Source organism: Arachis hypogaea, chromosome 11 (assembly GCF_003086295.3).
Source record: "Arachis hypogaea cultivar Tifrunner chromosome 11, arahy.Tifrunner.gnm2.J5K5, whole genome shotgun sequence".
In the NCBI taxonomy this organism is placed as follows: Eukaryota; Viridiplantae; Streptophyta; class Magnoliopsida; order Fabales; family Fabaceae; genus Arachis; species Arachis hypogaea.
Genome location: NC_092046.1, coordinates 134,162,764 through 134,185,144, shown reverse-complemented (window position 1 = coordinate 134,185,144; position 22,381 = coordinate 134,162,764). Strand labels below are relative to the sequence as shown.

General features: G+C 33.9%; 2 protein-coding genes and 1 non-coding gene across 4 annotated transcripts; 2 read left to right on the top strand and 1 right to left on the bottom strand.

Moving 5' to 3' along the window:
- Positions 1–7,551: 7,551 nt before the first annotated feature.
- Positions 7,552–10,885, top strand: LOC112722714 (probable WRKY transcription factor 47). 2 transcript variants are annotated; one of them, XM_025773840.3, is made up of 6 exons: positions 7,552–7,888; positions 7,970–8,035; positions 8,192–8,365; positions 8,610–8,807; positions 8,933–9,046; positions 10,228–10,885. In XM_025773840.3, exons 1-6 carry the CDS (start codon positions 7,796–7,798, stop codon positions 10,657–10,659), a joined length of 1,077 nt encoding a protein of 358 aa, XP_025629625.2. In that variant the 5' UTR covers positions 7,552–7,795; the 3' UTR covers positions 10,660–10,885. The 2 variants fall into 2 exon arrangements, with proteins under 2 accessions (XP_025629625.2, XP_072063414.1); XM_072207313.1 differs by lacking the exon at positions 8,610–8,807.
- Positions 10,886–12,739: 1,854 nt separating this feature from the next.
- On the bottom strand, positions 12,740–16,251 carry LOC112722713 (cyprosin). Its single transcript, XM_025773839.3, has 14 exons — positions 15,864–16,251; positions 15,389–15,722; positions 15,227–15,287; positions 15,027–15,121; positions 14,812–14,924; positions 14,541–14,709; positions 14,399–14,438; positions 14,218–14,282; positions 14,015–14,128; positions 13,847–13,917; positions 13,592–13,748; positions 13,357–13,476; positions 13,189–13,277; positions 12,740–13,103 (listed from the first exon to the last, which is right to left on the bottom strand). The coding sequence occupies exons 2-14, from the start codon at positions 15,704–15,706 to the stop codon at positions 13,019–13,021; spliced, it is 1,497 nt and encodes a 498-aa protein (XP_025629624.1). The 5' UTR covers positions 15,707–15,722; positions 15,864–16,251; the 3' UTR covers positions 12,740–13,018.
- TRNAG-GCC (transfer RNA glycine (anticodon GCC)) lies at positions 12,790–12,860 on the top strand. The gene has a single exon. It is a non-coding gene; the product is annotated as a tRNA-Gly (tRNA).
- Positions 16,252–22,381: the final 6,130 nt, after the last annotated feature.

Genomic DNA, 22,381 nt, shown 5'->3' with positions numbered 1-22,381 from the left:
CATTGTTGGCCAGTAGTATCCTGCTCGGATGAGCTTCCTTGCTAGGGCTTTGCCCCCGATGTGGTGTCCGCAACACCCTTCGTGGACTTCTCTAAGCACGTAGTCCATTTGGTCAGGGTGCAAACACTTCAATAGGGGCTGGCTGAGTCCCTTTTTGAATAGTTGTCCCTGTATGATTGCATATCTGGCCGCCTCCCTTCTTAAAGCTTTGGCTGCCTTCTCATCTTCAGGCAACTTGCCGAGTTCCAGGAAGTTGGTAATGGGGTCCAGCCATGAGGGGCTCGACTCCGTCAGGTGGAGGGCGACCGTTGGTTCCTTCACCATGCCCTGGATGAGCGACCGGTTACCCGATCCTGGCTTTGTGCTCGCAAGCTTCGACAAAAGGTCTGCTCGTGTGTTCTTTTCTCTTGGAACGTGCTGGATAATGACCTCCTGGAACTGGCTTGTCATTTGCTTAACCTTTTCCAAGTACTTTTAGAGGAGGGGGTCCCGGGCTTGGTAGCTTCCGTTTATCTGCGAGGTGACGACTTGGGAGTCGCTGCATACTTCGACCCTTGTCGCCCCGACTTCCCGAGCCAGCATTAGTCCGCCTAGGAGAGCCTCATATTCTACTTGGTTGTTCGACACGGGGAACTCGAACTTGGTCGATTGCTCATAGATAACCCCTGCTGGGCTTTCCAAGATGACCCCTGCTCCTCCGGACGTTTGGTTGGAGGCTCCGTCCACATGAAGCCTCCACCGTGTGCCCGTTTCCTCGGGAGGGTCGCCCGCTACCTCCACCAAGAAGTCTGCCATTGCCTGGGCCTTGATTGCGTGTCGAGGCTCATACTGTAGGTCATATTGTGAGAGCTCGATGGCCCAGGTCATCATCCTACCAGCCAAATCAGGTTTTTGCAGTATTTGCCGAATCGCCTGATCTGTCCTCACAACTATACGGTGACTCTGGAAGTATTGTCTTAACCTTCGGGAGGATACTAGGAGCGCCAGCGCCAGTCTTTCCAGTTTACTATACCTCAGCTCTGGTCCCTGGAGTGCCCTGCTCACGAAGTAGACGGGCTGTTGTGTCCTTGCTTCTTCTGTAACGAGGACCGCGGCAAGCGCTTCCTCGGTTACTGATAGGTAGAGGTAGAGCGGTTCTCCGGCTCTGGGTTTCCCGAGGACTGGTGGTGCCGCCAAGATTTGCTTGATTTGGTTGAATGCCTCTTCGCACGCTGGTGTCCATTCGAACGTCATTCCCTTTCTCATTAAATTGAAGAAAGGTAGGGCCCTTGCTGCCGATGCGCCGAGGAAACGGGACAAAGCTGTCAATCTCCCAGCAAGTCTCTGGACGTCTTTGATGCAACCCGGACTCTTCATTTGAAGGACCGCTTGGCATTTTTCGGGATTGGCTTCCACTCCTCTTTGAGTGATCATGAAGCCCAGGAACTTTCCGGCCTCCATGGCGAACGCGCATTTGAGCGGATTAAGCCTCATGCCGTGTTGTCGTAGGGACGAGAAAACGTCGTTAAGGTCGCTCAAGAGATCGTCAGGTCGGGCGGTCTTTGCGAGTATGTCATCTACATAGACTTCCACTGTTTTGCCCAGGAGTTCGCTGAATATCTTATTCATCAACCTTTGGTATGTGGCTCCTGCATTTTTTAGACCAAATGGCATTACCTTGTAACAATAGATGCCCCCTGGCGTTATGAACGCCGTTTTTTCCTCGTCGGGTCGATGCATCGGTATCTGATTGTACCCTGAGTAGGCGTCCATGAAGCTCAGATATCTGTACCCTGCCGCTGCGTCGACGAGTGCATCAATATTAGGTAGGGGGTAGCAGTCTTTGGGACAAGCCTTGTTGAGGTCAGAGTAGTCTACGCACATTCTCCACCTCCCGTTGTGTTTTTTAACCAGAACCACATTCGACAACCAAGTCGAGTAATCCAATTCCCGGATGAATCCCGCTTCTAAGAGGCTGGCCGTTTGCTTGGCTACCTCGTTCGCCCTTTCCTGTGACATTTTCCTCCTTCTCTGGGCCACTGGTTTGGCTCCTGCCTTTATGGCCAGGTGATGCGACATGAGCTGGGGGTCTATCCCTGGCATGTCGGCAGGTGTCCAGGCGAAGAGGTCGGCATTAGCCCTGATCATCTCCATCAAAGGCTCCTTTATTTCGTGCGGGAGGTTTCTGTTTATGAATGTGAATTTATCGTCCTCCTCGCCGACTCTGAACTTTTCCAAGTCTCCTTCTGGCTCTGGTCTGGGTTTGTCGTCTACCCTGGCGTCCAGGTCGGCCAGGAAAACCCCTGACGCTTCCTTGGATTTTTTTCTGAGAGAAAGGCTGGCGTGGTCGCAAGCGACCGCCATTTCCAAGTCGCCCCGGAGGGATCCCACGGATCCGTCATCGGTGATGAACTTCATCACCAGTAATTTCGTACTGATAGCTGCCCCCAGGTCGTTAATGGTCTTTCTCCCCAGGATGATGTTATAAGCCGTCGAATCTCGTAATATTACAAAGTCTGCCATGATTGTCCTCCGTCTCTGCCCTTGTCCCACAGAGGTCGGGAGTGTGATGATTCCGTCTGGCTTGATGAAGTGGTCTCCTAACCCTACCACACCGTGCTGGTGGGTCGTCAGGTCGGAATCTCTCAATCCCAGGGCATCGAAAACGTTTCGGAACATGATGTTTGAGTCTGCCCCCGTGTCTACCAGGATTCGTTTGACGAGGCCAGTTCCGACCCTAGCCGTGATGACCATGGGCGGACTTTCCGGCACCTCGTCAAACCATTGGTCCTCCGGGCCGAAAGAGATAGGTGGGAGACCCTTAAGACTCCTAACAGGTGGGGTGGAGACCGCTAGGACCTTGGCATCTTTCTTCTGCGCCGATTTCGACCTCGGGGCGGTATTCCTGGCCGTCACCACGTTTACCACCGTGAGACCGTGGTCGTCACCCTCTGGTTCCTGTCGTCGTCTTGTTGGTCGGGATCTGTCTTCGTTGTCGTTGTCCCGGTTGCGTCTCCTTGGTTCCCTTATAAGGTGGGAGAAGTCGGCGAGTTTGCCGTCCCTGATAGCTTGCTCGAGGGCATCCTTTAGGTCAAAGCAGTCTTGGGTCTTGTGCCCGTAACCCTTGTGATACTCGCAGTAGAGGTTCTTGTTTCCTCCCGTCCTGTCCTTCAGTGGTCGGGGCTTCGACAGTATCCCATTTTCTGCTATCTGTTGGTAAACTTCAGTGATCGATGCCGTGAGGGGGGTGTAGTTGGTGAACTTCCCAACTCGGGGGAACGGTTTGGGTGGTTTACTCGGACCGCCGTCCCTGGCGTGTTCCTTTGGTCTTTCTCTGGCTTCGAAGTGCCGGGATTGGTTGTAGGCGGGCTGCCGTTTATTGGCAGCCACAACCCGGCTGACTTCCTCGTCATTAATGTATTCTTTGGCCACGCACTGGATCTCTTGCATTGTCCAGACGGGCTTTGTGGTGAGGTGTTTCCTGAAGTCCTCATTCGAGAGCCCGTTCGTTAAGCACAAACTTGCCACTGAGTCCGTCAGACCGTCAATTTCCAAGCACTCGTCATTAAAACGGTCCAGGTACTTCCTGGTCGGCTCTCCGGGTCTCTGTGTCACCCCCAGCAAATTGATTGGGTGTTTAGCTTTGACAATCCTAGTTGTGAACTGAGCCAGGAAGGCGTGGCTGATGTCGGAGAATTGGGTCACCGAGCCTTGCGGGAGGTTGTTAAACCACCGTATTGCCGGGCCCGCTAAGGTGACCGGAAAAGCGCGACATCTGACCTCGTCTCCCACCCCTTCTAGGTTCATCCTGGCCTCAAAGGCCGTCAAATGTTCCAGGGGGTCTTGCGTTCCGTCATACTTCATGTCTGTCGGCTTGTCGAAGTGTTTTGGTAGTCGGACCTCGAGTACAGAGCGGTGGAAAGGGGTCGCTCCTATTATGACGGGTCCTCGGGCAGTTCTTCTCGACTCATTGTTCTCGCGGTGGGCTTCCTCGTCGCCCCTGTTCGACGCGCGCTGCCTTTCCTGTCGGGCGTAGATGATGGGGTCGCGACTTCTCCTCCTGGGGCGTACTCGCCCCCCAGTGCTCTCTGACTCATACTGGGGGCTCGGCGTGCGCCTTGAGCGGCTCCTCGAGCGGGAATGGGTGGGACTCCGTTCTGGGGAGCATTGGTCGCGCTCTCTTTCTGCTAGCCGGCGCTCTAAGTCCTGCATTCTATGGCGTAGTTCTTGCATTATCCTGGCGTGGTTATCACCCGTCCCCCCGAAGGGGCGTCTCTCGTGAGTCTGTGTCGCATCCCTCGGGGGCGACCGTTGTTGTTGCCGGGATTCCGTCGCGACGGCGCCTCCCCCGAGTATGGGGGTGCTACCTCGGAACCTGTCCCAGTCTAGACCAGCACGAAATCCATGAACGTTGTTCCCCACAGACGGCGCCAATGTTCGGTAGGTCGGGTACCGGACGGTTCGGGTTAGGACCCTGAGGTCAACGCTTCGGATGGTGGGAAAGCCCGTCTGGTCGTGGTTTCCTGGTCCCGGGTGAGCGAGGTCCCGAGCACTTCGTGTGGAGAGGGGGGTGCCACCTGCAAAGACACTCCGACGCCCTTGTCAGAATATGTGCAGGCGGAGAGGAAATGGTGTGTGAATGTGACGTACCTCGGGGGAAGAGCCATTCTTCCCCTTATATACATGTCAGCCCTGGGCCCCTCTGGAGGTCAGGCCCATATTCCCAGGGACGCTGTCCCATAGCTGTGTGCGAGCTGTATGGGACGCGTGTCCGGGTCGGTAGAAGCTCGGGTCGGGTCGACTCGCAGGAGTCTTGGGCTGGGCCGTAACATATTCTATTTAGTGATAAAATAGAATAAATTATAAAAATTCAATTTATTATCATTTTTTTCATTCAAAAAATTTGAAAAAAAATATAATTATAAAAAATTAACAAAAATAATGAAAGAAAAATAAAAAATAAGTTGTGTTCTTTGTTAATATTTCTATATTTTGTCTATTAAAATAAATACAAAATATACTAATTCAGTATTTTTAGACACAATATCTCTATTCATATCTTATTTATCAAATACGATTTTATGTCTTAATATCTCTATTTTAATGTCATGTCCCAATAAACAAATGCAGCCATATAGATGAGTTTAATTTAGTCAAGTCCTTTGATGCAAACAGGTGATGTTATTGTATATAGGGAGTATATATAAATATTGTCACTTTAATTATCTGCAAGAAATTCTAAATCTCAAAAACTTTTAGTAAATAATTTACTAATACATTAAATTTTTTTATATTTTATCAGTTTTTATTTAAACGTGTATATATATATATATATATATATATATATATATATATATATATATATATATATATATATGAATCTAATATAATTTATTACATTCATATTACACATAATTTATATAAATTATTGACAGAAAATATATACATAAATTATTATATTTATCATTTTTTTTAAATTAGCTACATATACATGTATGTTAATTAGAGAAAAAAAATAAATCTTTTGATCATCTATTGGAAACTCCTAATTAATTAAAGCTTTTACTATAGAAATTGTAATAATAATATTAATAATTTCATTCGCCGTATACATACGATGATATAGATGTTATCCTTTGATTCCTTTCTCTATATAATGTGTAAAGCATCTATAGATCTAATGAAATTTTTTTTTAAATTTGTAGGTGAGAATGCACCACACTTCTATACTTGACTTACCATACTATAACATCTAAAGTTGTATTTAGAAGAGATGCTGAAATTAAAAGACAAAAATTAAAAAATTAAATCTAAATTAAATTTTTGTATTATATTTTAAATAAAATATATAAAATTTATTTATGATTTAGTATATTTTTAGTTTATAATAAATATGAATATGAAATAAGAATATTTATTAAAATATTTTTAATTATTAAAAGAATGTTATTAAAATTTTAGTTTTTATTTTTAAATATTTTAATCCTATAAGTTTCTACTTTTTAGAAGTATTAGAACTGAAATTTTGTATTTTAGAATTAAATTTTTTTTGTTTTAAATTCTAGTTATTAAATACAATACTGAATTCTAATTTCTCAATTTCAGTTTTAATATTTCTAAAAACAAACATTATCTTAAGAATTTTAATAATTAATCAGTATGAGTAAATAGTTAAATCAATTTTTAAAAAATCATTCATTTTTTAAATTGGTTTTCGAAAATTTTTTTAATTAAATTCATTTTTTTAAAATTTTAAGTTAGTCATGTTAATTTTTTGGTTACTTTTATTTCTAATGATGTTAGAGTTTGTTAATACGATATGTTAAATAACATCATAATACATATCTAATCGTCCTAATTTTATAAACTTATTATATTAATAGTCAATTAAAATTTTTAGGTATATATTATGATGTCACTTAACATATTATATTAACAAATTTTAATACTACTAATAAAAAAAATACAAAAAAACTAACATAATTAATTTAAAATTTTTAAAAAATAAATTTAATTTTTTAAAAACTAATTTAAAAAACGAATAATCTTTCGTCCACGAATTTGAACCTTTTTCCTAATTAGTATACTACATAAACAAAAAACGGATATTAGATTATTAGAAATGTATAGTTTTATCAATGTCCCTAACCTTTCTTATTTCAAAGCAGAAGTTAGAAAGGTATAGTTTTAATTTAATACATGGATATGTATGTATAAGGGTCAACGGATATTAGTGTTCTTTTATATGCTTAATGCATGGTAACCAGTATGTTTTGTACAAGAAAATAATCAACTCCTTCTAGAAAAGAAAGATAAACCAAGAAACGACACAAACACTACCTTGCTTCTTGTGACAACAATAGGGGAAAACAATAAATGACGGGAAATTAAAATAATATAACCAGCAAGAAATCTCTCTTGACATGGTCTATATATAGTGACCCCACTTTTTTTTCTCCTAACAACATTATTTATAATATGTTTGCAAAATTTATTTTATGTGCACCACCACTACTACTACTACTATTCATTTTAAGTTATCATCATTTAACTGTTGTGAAATAGGATAAATCATATATGTATATTTGCTTAAATTTAAAATCGCATTCTATATATATATATATATCATAAAATAATAATAGAATAAATCTTAAATAGATAACAAAATGAGCTATCATACATTATTTTCACGTTTACTTATCAATTTTTTTCTTTTTCCATTGTCTATTAATAACAAAGTCTTGAGACCGGTATAGCCCAAGAAATTTTCTCCTTATAATAAATTAATAACCACATCATATACCTTTCATTACTACACATAAAAAAAATCTAATAAAAAGAATTTAAATATATTTTTTTAATTAACCATACTAACTATATATACTAAAATCATCAATTATTAAAATTAATTATTAATATAAAATATACATTAAAAATAAATTAAATTATACATATATTTATACAAATTAAAAATATATATGACTAATTTTAGTATACAGATAGTATTTTTATTTTTATTTATTTTCCTTTCACCTAATTTATTTTCTCTTCTTCTTTATTAGACCGTACCAATTTTCCTTCACCACACAAAGAAACAAGAAAATAAATGATTCTTTATATTTTATATGAAAATTATTCTCCACTAATATTGTGTATGCAAGAGAGGAAACTTCAATATATATGTCCCTCTATATATAATATGGTTCTGCATACTTTATTATTTCAATTATTCTCTCATCAGTAAACTGCGTCCTATATATATGTGCTGCATTGTTCTATCTCAAAGTTAGATCCAATAAATCTCTCTAACCCAATAATGGAAGGCAAAATTGCATTAAAGAATTTGCTTCAAGTTCAAGAATTTGCATTGAATTCCACTCATGATTCCTCCTCTGTTAGTAATAATACTGTAAGTTTCTATATATTTTCCATGTGATGTGTTGTTATTGCATAATTAATAACAATTCTTGAATGATTTGTGCATCATCAGCTAGGATCTACTCTTTTGAGTTTGAGCTTGAATCCTCAACAAAATCAAGATCAGTCTCATACCCAAGTAAGTAATAATATAAAGATGAATTTCATTTATTAATTTGGGTACATACTACAAAGAGAATAATTAAGTGTTAATTATTTTTAATTAATAAGCATATGTGATGAATAAAAAGTAGTTTTAATTTGTTTGTGATTGAATTGGGTTTTAATTAATTAGTTGGAAGTGCTGAAAAAGAAGCTAGAGGAAGTGAAGAAGGAGAATCAGAATCTAAGAATTATGCTGAATCAGATTAGGGAACACTATGGAGTTCTTCAAAATCAGTTATTGCTGGCGATGCAGTGCCACCAATTATCTTCATCCTCGCCTACAATAATTAATCATGACCTCAAGGCAAGCTTTAATTAATAAACTTGAAGAAATTCTTTTAATTTGTTTTCTATATATATAATATATGCTTCTATATATGATTAACTTGAATGGTGAATTTTTTTATAATTCAACTTGGTCAACGGATATTTTTCAATATAAAAATATACTTGATCAATATATATATTAAGAAATATGCATTGCTTTTTGAACAAAATGATGATTAAATGAACAAACTACTATATATGTATGCGTTCATAATTTTTAGAATGACAATAGAGAAGAAATGTTGGAGAGAAAAATGTTACCCACCACCCGGAAATTTGGTTTTGATGTTAAGAATGAAATGAGTAAGCACATAGCATCACAAGAAGCAAAAATATTGGAGGATCAACTACCATCATTTGAAGCTTCTTGTAATAAGAAAGCTAGAGTGTCCATAAGAGCAAGATCAAATTTTTCTATGGTATGTATGGATTTATTATATCTTTTTGTTCTAAGCTAAGGAATTTATGGTAGTGAATTTTGGATGAAAATATCTATCATTTTATGCAATTTAGTTGACTAATAAGAAGTGCGATTGATTCTCAGATGGTTGATGGGTGCCAATGGAGAAAATATGGACAAAAAACATCAAAGGGCAATCCTTGTCCTCGAGCCTACTATCGTTGTAGCATGGGACAAACATGTCCAGTTCGTAAGCAGGTTCATCCACATGTTTTTATTTTAATTTTTTTTAATAGATTTATAGTGTGAAGATTCAATTTTATATAAATCAATTTGGGTTGGTTTAGTAGTTATCTCACTAGTCTATTTAAGTAGGTATTGAGAGTTTGAATTTTTTTTTATACATATACTAACTTATTAAAGAGTGATAAACTCTTAAATAAAACTTCAGTGCATAATGAATTAATCTTTTAACTTATCAAATTGAAAAAAAATTAAATCATAAAAAACAAAAAAAAAGTTCAATTTTATTTGCATGCTTATCTAGAATTTATTATCTTATATATAGAATAGAATATTAGTTGCTTTTCATTTCATAGCAATGAAATGGCGATAAATTCGATTAACTAAAATATCGCAACATTTATACCTTAATCTAAATATCATTAATTTAATTTAATATCTATCATTTATGAGTTCTAGGGAGATAATAAACTATTTGTAGAATGTATATAATGGGCTATTGAGTTACAAAATGAACATAGAGATAATAAACATCCCTCATATTATCTAAAATAATCATCTGAGTACTAGGGATAATAAACATCTTCCCAAAAGTTTAAACTGATTTTTGGGTTTATTAAGGATCGAACTCTTAACTTTTCGGATCTAGAGCTCTAATACCATGTCATGATACCACTCATCGCTAATGGGAAAAGGTAACACTAATAGTTATATCTCTAATACTCTCTAAACCTCCATTGTACACATTGTATAAATATTCAATTGGCTCCTCATACTTTTTCATAATTTCTCATAATTATATATTTATTACGACATATATAATTATTCTAGTAGCAATTAATAAATATAATAAAATAAAATAATTTTAGATTAATTTAAGTTTATTTGTATTGTTTCTCAAATATTTTTTATATCTTTCTTACATTTACATTCAGTTTCCTAATTTATGGTGAATTCTCCTTTTCGAGGGACATGTAATAACTTGAAAAGGTGGGAATTTATGTACAGTTATATTGATGTGAAGTTAATAGTTAAAAATTGTTAAATAATTTTAAAAATTTGATTAAATTATCATTTAATAACTCTCAATTCTCAATTTTACAGAAAGACAACAAATTTTCACCACTTAAAAATATGTTTCCTCAACATTTGAATACAAATTGTAACAGAGAGAATGTTGAATAACAATGTAACAGGTGCAAAGGTGTGCAATGGATGAGAGAGTTGTGATAACAACGTACGAGGGGAATCACAATCATCCACTCCCAGAAGCAGCAAGATCCATAGCCACCACAACAACATCAGCATTGAACATGTTCCTTTGTGGCTCCATGACCACCACCACAACTAGTAGTACATCACTTTCACTATCTTCTACTTCATCATCATGTCCTACTCTAACACTGGATTTAACTACTCAACAACCCTCCAATGATATTATTGCATCACAACAACCATTACTATTCCCTCTGCCTCTAAATGCTTCCTATACTCAAGAAAACAACCTTGCCTTGGTGGATCTTGTTACTGCAGCTTTAACCAACGATCCTTCTCTTAAGGAAGCATTACTTGCAGCTTTTTCCTCTCTCACTCACAATAATAACACCATAATCAATGAACATGTTTAGGGAGAGAGAGGTACGTATGTTTTACTAGTGTAGTACTATGAGAATATACCAATATTATGACATGAAATTTTGTGTTTAATTACCTGTAAATGAAATTCAAGAACAAAATTAAATGACGTTCTTGAGTAAATTTCATCACTCTATCTGCCTTCAATTATATCAGTAACATTAGTAAATCTTAAAGAAGTGATGATGATTAGTGATAATGCATCATGCAATTTCCAAAGGGCTATTTCATCAAATTTTTCCTTTGCCATTAAATGATGTTACAACCAATTAAGGATTTGGTTCGGAGGAGACATATAATAATTAATAGAGAAATGTTAGAAGATATAAGAATTCATTATCTTTGACTATCACTTAGCATTAATTCAATTTTTTTAATTTAATTATTTAACAACATATTTTATTATATATTTTTAAACATTAACAATTAACTGATAATTAAAAATAATAAATTTTGATAACTTTTAGCATTTCTAATTTTAAACAAATTTACCAAATGTGGAAGGAAGTGGAGTTGGCCACAATGGCAGGTCAAGTGAAATTATTTGCAAAGAATAATAATCTTGTGTCCCATAACCAATGGTTTGAAACTCTTTGGTCTTCAAGTTCCCATAAAATATGCGATGATTAAATTGAAACAACACAACATCACCATGGTACGGATGAAACCCTCTCACTCTAAACACTCCATAACCAACTTCATAAACTCCTTCTCTTCCTCTCAATTCATCCCTCACTGAACTTTCATCTTGTGCTGGAACACAAACCTCATGCAACAAACACCAACCATTCTTCTCTTCATTCAGCTCCCACACCTTCACCAAAGATGAAAAAGAAGAGAAACAACTCAGTCTAATCTTTCCACAGGAGACACCAACATGACCCGTATAACAAATGTTCCTCCGATCCGAGCCACCCGGAAATTCAATAATGTTGCACTCATTTTCGTTGCAAAAAGGATCATACACCAAAATATTCTCCTTTCCCATGAAGTAAAGCTTCCCTCCATGTGCAACCGGGTCAGAAAGAATAGTTGGTCGCGTGAAACTCGAACCGTTCCTGCACGAAACAAGTTTTGTTGTCCATTGTCCGGTCTCTGAAGAAAAAATTACTACTTCAAACTCTGACTTTTTTATACCTCTTAAAAACTCACATACTGTACCTTCGAAAAGAGGTATACGTACAATCCTAAATCTTAAACCCTGAACAGAATTATTAACAGAGACTAAGTCGATGTTTCCTTCAATATTGTAGTAAGGTTCGCAAAGAAATCCCTCGAGTGCGTGGCCGAGACTATTTTTTAGTAGGTTTTGGCCCCTAAGCGGTGGCGCGATAGGAACAACTTTAAGACTTTTCTTTGTGAGGGGATTGCAAACAAAGTATAGTCTCTCGTGTGGTGATTTTCTGCATAGAAACAAGCCGTTAGAGAACCCTACGATCTTTGAATATTTGTTGTAGCGGTTTCTTAGTCTTGTTGGTGGTGGTTCATCGCTTTTCGAGTCGAACTTGGGTCCTAGAAAGCTCAAGGACAAATGGTTTTGAGGGTTAAAAGAAAGATCACCATGAATATTGTGGGGGAGGAACAAGACTAGTTTCTTGCGCCTAGAGAGGGAGCATAATCGCCATTCTTTCTGGCATTCGTGGTGGTTCATACGAAGGAGGAGTTTGTGGTGGTGAAGGATGGATCTTTCAATGAAAATGTGGTTTGAGATCAAATTGAAGAACCGTTTGGATATTGATTTGCATCTCAAGGTTGTCTTGTAAGGAAGACGAGAATATATTTCGATCAATAAATCATCTGATAAGTTTTCCATCATGTAATGAAAATGTAGCAATTCTCGAAAGAAATTAAACAACCTAACATATATATCAAACAAAATGAATTGCAGTAGTTTAATTAATTTGCACGTTCTGATATCAATTCTTCTTCTCTTATAAATATATATATAAATATTATGAACTAGTCCGTGTTTTGACAAGTATACATGTATGTGAAGTTTGAATTTTTAAGATATGAAATAGTCCTTATTGCTTGACAACTAAGAAACCAGGTATGAATTAGTCCAACGCAAGATAAAAAATACACTATTCTATATAAAATTTATACGAATCCTTTAACAAATAGCACCAGTGGTCTAGTGGTAGAATAGTACCCTGCCACGGTACAGACCCGGGTTCGATTCCCGGCTGGTGCAGTTTCTTATGATTCTCATTTTTTCATCCAAGCTAATCATGTTTGTGAAAAAATAATAGCATAGAAATTCTTAAGGGTGAATCATGTAATAATGTAAAGCCTTTTAATCTTTTTTGTCCCATTAAACAATTAGTAAGTGCAATAAATTATGACTAAGCACTAAACAGCTTCAGCAAATCCTATACGGAGATTGCCATAGTCAAACACGGTGTGATATGCCCCCAAAAAAAGATCTCCAAGAACCCTGCAATCATGATGCCACAACTTTCATACATACTACATAATAAGTATGCAACTAATTAGTGTATAGATATAAATTAAATGTATACCAGAGAGGACCCTGTGGAGGATGCACATCTAGAGCAACAAAACCACCATAGCATACAGTTGAGCACCCTTCTTCAACTTTTAACACATACTGTCAAAGAAATCTGATTTGATGAGAAATTGTAAGTAACCAAATATGGATTGCAACAGTCAAAAGAAACCAATCTGACCTGTTGTGGAGAGAGTGGAAATGCCTTGTTCCCAATCATGAATGTAATTGGAGGCATGGTTGAAATGCTATTGCAGTCTATAAATGATTGTCCTATGGGATTTGGAAGCTTCTCACACAGCTAAGTTAAACACAAAAATAGCTTGTTAAGTCCTAAAGTGATTCACTAGAAAGTAAATAATAACAAATAAGACACTTCTTATATGTATGTATAAATCTTGTAGAACAACAACTACCTCATCCACATGTTTTAAGATTTTCTCCTTTGCATTCCTTTGCTTAAGCTGAACTTGAATCCATAGCACAATCATATCACAAAATGTACAAAATGGGCTCTCCCTGGTTCCTGTCTCGCCCCAAGTTTCGTTATCTACCACTGTTTCAATGAATTCACTGCAGATTGTAGTTTTTTCAACTTGTGTTAAGAGAACTGAAACAAAGTAATGTATCTCCCAAGAATCAATAAGAGGAAAATGAAGGTTTTAATGTACTTCTTTGTACGAGAATGAGATCCATTGCGCGAGCAGAGTCCAAGGTCGACGCATACAATTTCAGGTCTAATCTGAAGACATAAGAATTAAGATATGTAAAGGATAGGTAACATTCCAATACAGGTGTGGATAATCAATCATATAAGGAGACAAAGACAGAGAACAAACCCCAGAGGTTACGAATTTCCATATAGTATCTCCATAGGTATGGACAATGTTTTTACATTCAAAACTCACATATCCTTCTGCTCCAATAGCATGATTAATTTGAGCCACAATACTCTGCACATAAGAACTAGTGAGCAAAAGACACCAGAAGAAATTGAACAAGAAAAAACATCATGATAGTTGTGCAACGTTTCGGATCATACAGTTGGACCAGCAATTAAGGATTTCCCTGAATCAATGATGGCAGAACAGCCACCCTCACATAACCCTGTGCAAATTCAGATTTTATATTGTAAGTCATGTCTATATTGGAAATGGAAGAGGTGATTAAAAATATAAACACATGGCAGATAAACACAATACAGAACAGAATTGTAAGGGAACCTGAGGAATCTTTAGCAAGTCGAATATCATCGAGCTCAATCTGCATATGAAAACAATAAAAATAAATATTTGACATGATTGATTGATAAGATTATAAGCTACAAAGAATGTAAATGAAGCTGTGAAAACAGTGTTATAGTACCTGCCAATAACCCTTTCTAGAAATTGGAACATAAGTGTGGTCACCCCTAAAGTGCTTCCAATCAATACCACCAAAGACAATCTCACCTCCTATCTTTGCCATTGGATCTTGGTTTAGCCAAAGAGAGAAAATCTTTTGACCTGTATGACCTTGTTCAATCATATTATACCTGTATTTATAGAACTAATTAGTAATTACTACTGAAAAAGAGGATTATGTTTTTCTCATTATGAAAGGGATTAATAAGAATTCGGATTATGTGTCAAGGTACCACACTGGTGTAACTTCTCCAACTGAAAAATTCTGGAATCCAAGTCCAAGTATCCCATCAAAATGCATGGCTAAAAATTCCAAAGATCCTTCCTTTGTAATCTCGGCGAATTCCTGGGGGAAATCAGAGATCAACTCATAAACATATTTGAAGCATATTAAACTCAATCAAGGACAAGAATGGTTAAGATTTAAAAGGAATTTCAAGATAGTGACCTGATCTCTGATGATCATATCCCCAATTTTCACATAATCTTGACTGAAGAAGCCATAAATGGCTCCACGACCAATCGGAATTTTGCATGGTGTTCCTGGAAATTTCCAATCAGAACATTTGAGAATTAGCATTATAACAAACAGAAGCCAGATGTAAGAACTTCAAAAAGGAAACAGAATAATCCAAAAGTTCCAGTTACCTATTTTCTTATAGGTGCTAGAAAGCTTTGACCTGTATTTAGAATGAATAATGCAACCGATCTGCATATAACCATATCTTGATTTTAATTAAGATTGGACAAAGAAAACAAAACTGAAAGGAAAATGTCCAAATTCCATCAGAAGAACATTGGTTAACTTACAGACATAATGCATTTTGAAGAAGGGACCCAAAGATTCGAGCTTCCGGTGTCAAAAACAACCTTGAAGCTTTGTGGAGGTGATCCAATACCAATCTCCCCAAAATATTGTGCATCAAGATAATTCTTCAGATACACTCCATCAGCTTCTAGATGATTCTTACTAACAACCTCTTTGATCCTTGCAGAACTAAGACTCTTAGTGTCTAAATTCCTTCTTTTAAGCCTAACCCTCATTAATCCATCACTAGGAGCTTTGCAAGCCATGGATGCAGAACATGCCCATAGACACATCACAACCAGCAAATACTTGAAACCCATGTTTTATAATACTCATCTGATTTAAATTCAACATGTTAAACACAGTTCCATCTTTCAATAGAAGTAACATCGAAGAGTTTTTGCTTCATCATAAACAATCATGACAAAAGCAATGCATCATAATGCCTTAAACTATTAACTTGAAAGAAACTAGTACCTGAGAATGATGACTCACTCCTTGATTAAAAGCACAGAACCACACAGCATAACAGAGGTGTAAACATACCATCCATATATAAATCAAACCATGATACGGAATAAACAATTGGGTATGTTAATATGAACAAAAAATCAAAGCTTGATAAGGAACAATTTTACACTCTGCATGGAAACCACCGCGTAGTTTCGCTTATGATAATGAAGTTTACCGTACAATAAACAAGGAACTTAGCACTTTGCAAGTTCTGATTAAAATAGAGAGGTTTATGCGAAACTAGACAGTGTCTTACATGGAAGCAGAGTTAACCACGTTAGTAAAAGGTTAATAAAAGAGAGAGGTACTTGCATTGTTTGATGTTATATTATTATTCTTCCAACTTGTATGCAAATTTCTTGCATGACAACAATTTTCTCAGTTATGTCATGCCACCAACACCTACGTGTGTTTCACTCTTACCCTTGTAGATACAATTAAATGATTAATGGTGTTATCTGATATATAAAATGAATGAAAAATGTTAAACTTACATTTTTTTTTCCGTTTGATGAATAATATTTGTTTTTCTAGTGGGTTTGGTACGGTTGTTATTAATAGAAATATTTTTGCATATGAAAGTATGAGGTAATTTTTTTATTTAGTAAATTAAAAAGTTGAGAATTTTTCACTCTTTTTTAGAAGCGATGAGAAATTCTTAGATGTTAACCTGAGATTTTTTTTTAAATACAAAAAATATATAAATTTTCTAAATGTACACAGCATAAAACGCTTTCCAATTTATGCTTGTGGACCATTTTGGTGGGCAATATAAGAGACCTTCGGACCGTGAAATTTGGGATTTTGTCGATGTTTTTGGAGAGCAGAGTGATGCAACAGCCTTAATAGGAAGAGAAAAGGAGAGCAGAGAAGAGAAGAGAATAATGCAATTCAGCCAATTCTTGAAAGCTGGTGTTATATACCTGTTTTTTTAAGGTTTAATTCTCTCTTACCAATTTCAACTAGGATATTGTAGTTATTTTTTATAACAAGGATATTATAATTATTTTTTATAAAAAAAATAATATTAATTTAGACCGATTTAAGATTTGTTTCACCATTTTTTTGGTCAAATTAATTTGTCTGACCTAATTTTGATAAAAATAACACGATTTAATCAATTATATGTGTTAAATTTTAATTATTAAAAAACATCTTTAAAAAAAGACGTTTTAGACGTCTTTATTTGAGTGGCTCCCTTTAAACTAATGTATGCAAATGGGTTGACATGAAAGATAAAATAAATATCACTTGATTTATTTTGTATTTATATAATTAAGTTTTACATTAATGATATCTTATAAGCTCTTGCTAGCATTGGTTCTAAAGACATATTTTCAGAAATTTATAAAAGAAAATATTTTATTGAAAGTTATTTTGCATTAAATGCAATAAAAATTTATAAGATTTATATTATCATCTTCTTAAAATGTATTCTTAAAAATACAAGATAGACAAATTCTATTTTATAAAATGATATTTTCTATTTTCTTGCATAAAAGCGTTGAGATGAAAAAAATAAAAAAAATCTATAATTGATGAATTTTAACAATGTGTATTTGTCTGTCTAATGAATTTAATTTTAATATATTAATAGTATAAAAAAATTAGACACTTAATAAAATTTATGTGTTTAAATAATATTTTAAATAATAAATTTAAAAATTTGTTACTTTTAATCATATAACTACATAATTAGATGTTGGTATAAATTTTTTTTTATACTTTAAATGTGTGGAAATTAAATTCCATTCTAATTATTCTATTTACAAGCACATGTGCATGAAAAAATAGATACATATTTATCAAGAGAAATAATCTTTTGAATGAGTTATAACTTTTGATAATTTGAGACCAGAATTAGAGGATAATTTTGTGTGAGAACCATGATAATACCAAGACCACACTTAAATGTAATAAAATTGTCCTTAAATTTCGGTTAAGAAATAAAATTGTTATATGTTTTACCTGATTACTTTCGTATTTGTCTCTTGTTTTGTTAACTGTGTCATAAATTATAATGTTTGTCTCACCAGTGGCATATAATTTAGTATTTTACAAGCAACTTAAATGAGATAATTGAGATATTGGAACACAACAAAATGTTACATACCATCAAAATCGACTTGTGTTTTCAAATACAATAATTAGAACAGGTAAATGAATGTAGAATGCTAAAATCTTATTCAAAACAAACAAAAATATGCATTTTTTATTTTATATATATATGGTGAGATTTCTAGTGACCCAACAATAGGTGGCTAAGTATGGCTAAAAGGTTGATCAGCTAATCAATAAATGACATATGCCGAGGAATTTACGGATCATACATTTAAGGGAGAATATTGAGTTTAGTAAGGGCCATATATATTACTTGATCTAGCTGTTACAAATCGAACATCATAACTCGGCATTATCTATCATAACTCGACAATCTACGTTACTACTCGGCAGATTACGTTATAACCAGACTCAACAGATTATATCCCATAATAAAAATGTCCGATGTAACGTCATCACCCATCAAGACCTAGTTATTGCTCTTCAATTCAGAAGACCAACAGAAATGTAACCGACCTACCTTACTTCACCTATAAAGGTATGATATTTTATCTTAAAGAGACACATTGAATTCTCAATATTGACTTAAGTTTCGAAGTGTCTTTGCAGGTACTCCCCCTTGTTTCTTACTCACGTTTTGCGCGATTGGACATCTCCCCTGGAGTGAAGCTCGGACTTTCCCAAGGCTTAAAGATCGGCACCGAAGATAACAACTCGACGCCGACTCCCAGAGGCCTAGCTCCCCCCTTCAGATATCCATACAGAAACATTACTAATGACAAAAGAAAAAATGCAATGCAAAGAACTGTTTTTGTCTTCTGGGTCTTGTAGTAATTAGACAAAAAAAAAACTCATGTTGCTTCTTATTTAAAGAACAATAAAAAATTTAAGTCCAAAAGAAAAAAAAATGATGATAATAAAAAAAAAGATGGCTCACAAAAAAAAAACATATATATATATATATATATATATATATATATATATATATATTTGTGAAATATATTAATTTAATTACATATTTTTATTTATTTAAAAGTAGTTTTATTTATCCATAATAAATTTAAATGTTACTAAGATTTATCTTTTATATTATTATATTATAATTATTTAAAAATAAAGAAATTAGAGTATATTAAAAAATTATATCTTCATTGTTTTTTGTTATCAATTATTTTAATTTTTTCTTTTTGTTTTGTTTTATAATTTCGTCCACTTTCATTTTTTTTCCAAGGTAGATGTGGTTATTGGTCTTGAAAAATTATTTTAAAAACAAAAACATTAATATTTTAAATGTGTAATATATATTCGATTTGTTCTTTTTATCTAGTTAGTTTAATTTTTTATTGAGGTATTATCTAAAACTAAAAAGACAAATACTCACATGCAGTTTTTCTATGAAATTGATAGTTAAAAATTATTAATAATAATTTATTCAAAATTTTAAATATATAAAAATATCTAACGATTTTTAACTAATAATTTTATATAAAAATAACTACATATAAATTTCTACCAATTAAAGTAGGATGTAGCAGTTTGGACATCTTTAAAATGCTCTTTTACTATTAAATGATGTACTAATATTTAATTTGTATATAATGTAAACTCATAATTAAATTAAAAAAAATAGTTCTACTTATCTATTATACGAATAATCTAAATATATAAAATATTTTGAAATTAAAAATAATAAATATCTATCTATTTAAATAAATATTGATAAATTTAAGATTGATAAATTTAAGATTTATAAATATTATGAATTTTATTCATTGTAATGCATATTAAACTATTAATATTTTTTATTGTATTTATGTCCTCTTTTTCTGTTTTCGATAACTCTATCCTTTTTTAGTAGTCTTCCACTCCCCCTCCTTCCCTCAAAGGAATAAAACAAGTATAATATAAAATTAAGTGACTAATTCAAAAAAGAATAAATCAAATATATATTATACATTTGAAATAGAAAAAGTCCAGGAACTAACACTATTATAAGCAAACTAAGTCAATTTTTTTTATTTTTAATTTTAGAGTAAAGTATCATTTTTGTTCCTAACGTTTATGATAAGTCTTAAAATTATCCCTAACATTTAAATCTTCCTATTTAAGTCTTTAATGTTTTAAAATTGGTTCAATGTTGTCCTGCCGTTAGAAATCTGTTGACAAAATTGACGACGGGACAAAATTGAGATGATTTTAAAATGTTAGGGACTTAAATAGGACGAAAATGTTAGAGACAAAAATAATACATAAAAATAAATTTTAATTTTATCTTTGAATAAAATCAATTTTTTACTGTACATAGTTATTCAATTATTTTTTAACCACATCTAAGTAAATTAAACTTAATTGAATAACTATGTACCATAAAAAATTGATATTAGCGAAGGATAAAATTAAAATTTATTTCTATGTATCATTTTTTTATCCAACGTTTTCGTCCTATTTACGTCCCTAACATTTTAAAATCGTTTCAATTTTGTCCTGCCGTCAATTCTGTTAACAGATCCCTAACGGTAGGACAACATTGAGTCAATTTTAAAACGTTAGGGACTTAAAGATGACGATTTAAATATTAGGGATAACTTTGGAACTTACCCAAAACGTTGGGGACAAAAACGATACTTTACTCTTAATTTTAAAATTTAAAAAATTAGAATAGTGAGAATTTTTTTTTAATAACAGGCCCGTTTTTTAATTAGTTGGTTTAAGTTAGTTTTCTCCTAATTAGGTTCAGTTTGGGTAACTAACTTAATTAAGTTCCTTTTGATAAAATAACTTAAACAATAAATGACTCTGTTAAAAGTAACTTATAAATAAGTTATTTTGTATTTGGATTTTTAACTCTAAAAGTGCTTATTTTAAAGAAATGTAATGAAAAGTAGAAGTATTATGAGAGAAGTCATTTTTTTTAACTTCTCTATAAGCTCCAAAATAGTTTCTTAAAAAGTTGCAATTTGGTTTTGAAAATTGCACCCGACATTAATACTACTACTTTTCATAAGTCAAAAGTTAAAAAAAGCTACTTCTAAAGTTTTCAAACGGGCCCTTAGTTCTCTAGCAAAATCGTTTGAGATATAATTTTATGTCTTTGTTTTAAAATAATTATCCAAAACCAATAACTGTACCAATGTTGAGAAAAAATTGAAAGGAGACGAAATTTTAAAACAGAACAAAAAAATGTTAAAATAATTGATAACAAAAACAATGAAAGTATACCTCTTTTAGTATAATCTAATCTATTTATTTTTTAAAAATTGTCCAAGTAATATAGTAATATAAAAATAAATCTTAGTAACATTTAAATTTATTATGAATAGATAAAGCTACTCTTAAATAAATAAAATTATGTAAGTAATTAGTATTTAATTATAATAATTAAATTTTTAATATAAAATCACATTTTTTGTATTTTTATTTATAATTTTTTATAATATATTTCACAAATATAAAATATTTAAATAAAATAAATTCATCATCGTGTCTCTCTTTCATTATTATCGTTTTTATTATTTTTTTTAGATTTTTTTTTTGTTTTTCACGGTACTCCTCAGTTCGGCAGGTCAATGATGCTGCTCACTGGTGCAAAATTTATAACCACAAACTAACCAGCAAGTGCACCGAGTCGTACCAAGTAATACCTCAAGTGAGTGAGGGTCGATCCCACGAGGATTGATGGACTAAGCAACAATGGTTAAGTGATTTACTTAGTTAGACAAACAGAAAATAGTGTTTGAGAGTTCAAAAAGCGACAGAAGACAGGCAAGTAAATAAGTTGGGAATAAAGTATGGAGAAACAGTTAAGGCTTCAGAGTTATCTATTTTCCGGATTGACTTTTCTTATTAACTATTTTAATCATGCAAGATTTAATTCATGGCAACTATATGTGACTAGACCCTAATTCCTTAGACCTTTCTAGTCTCATCAACCGCCAATTCTTTGGTCAATTTATTCCAATTAGAAGGTGAAACTTAATTCTAGTTTATATACCACAAAAATCCTAATTACCCAAATATAAGAGGATTATATGTCCCGTATCCCGTTAAGTCCAGATAATTATAATTTAGGAGAAATTGTTTTCAAGCTGCTGTTCAAGTAAAGAGCTTTTCCAAGTTATACAAGAACTCAATTAAAAAGAGGGTCATACTTCCGTTCCACCCAAATTCACAAGATAAAGAACGAAAACAATCCTTAAAATATAAATCAATACATGAATTAAAATAGAAAAATAATAGTATCAATCCATACAATAGACAGAGCTCCTAAACTTAACAGTGGAGGTTTAGTTGCTCATGGTTCAGAGTGGAAAACTAGGATTGTAAATTGGACTTAGATGGAATGAAAAGTTAACTAATGTTGGGATCCCGAGAAGAGAAGTTTCTTTTCTCTTTTATATCTAATCCTAATTAATTTAAAATCT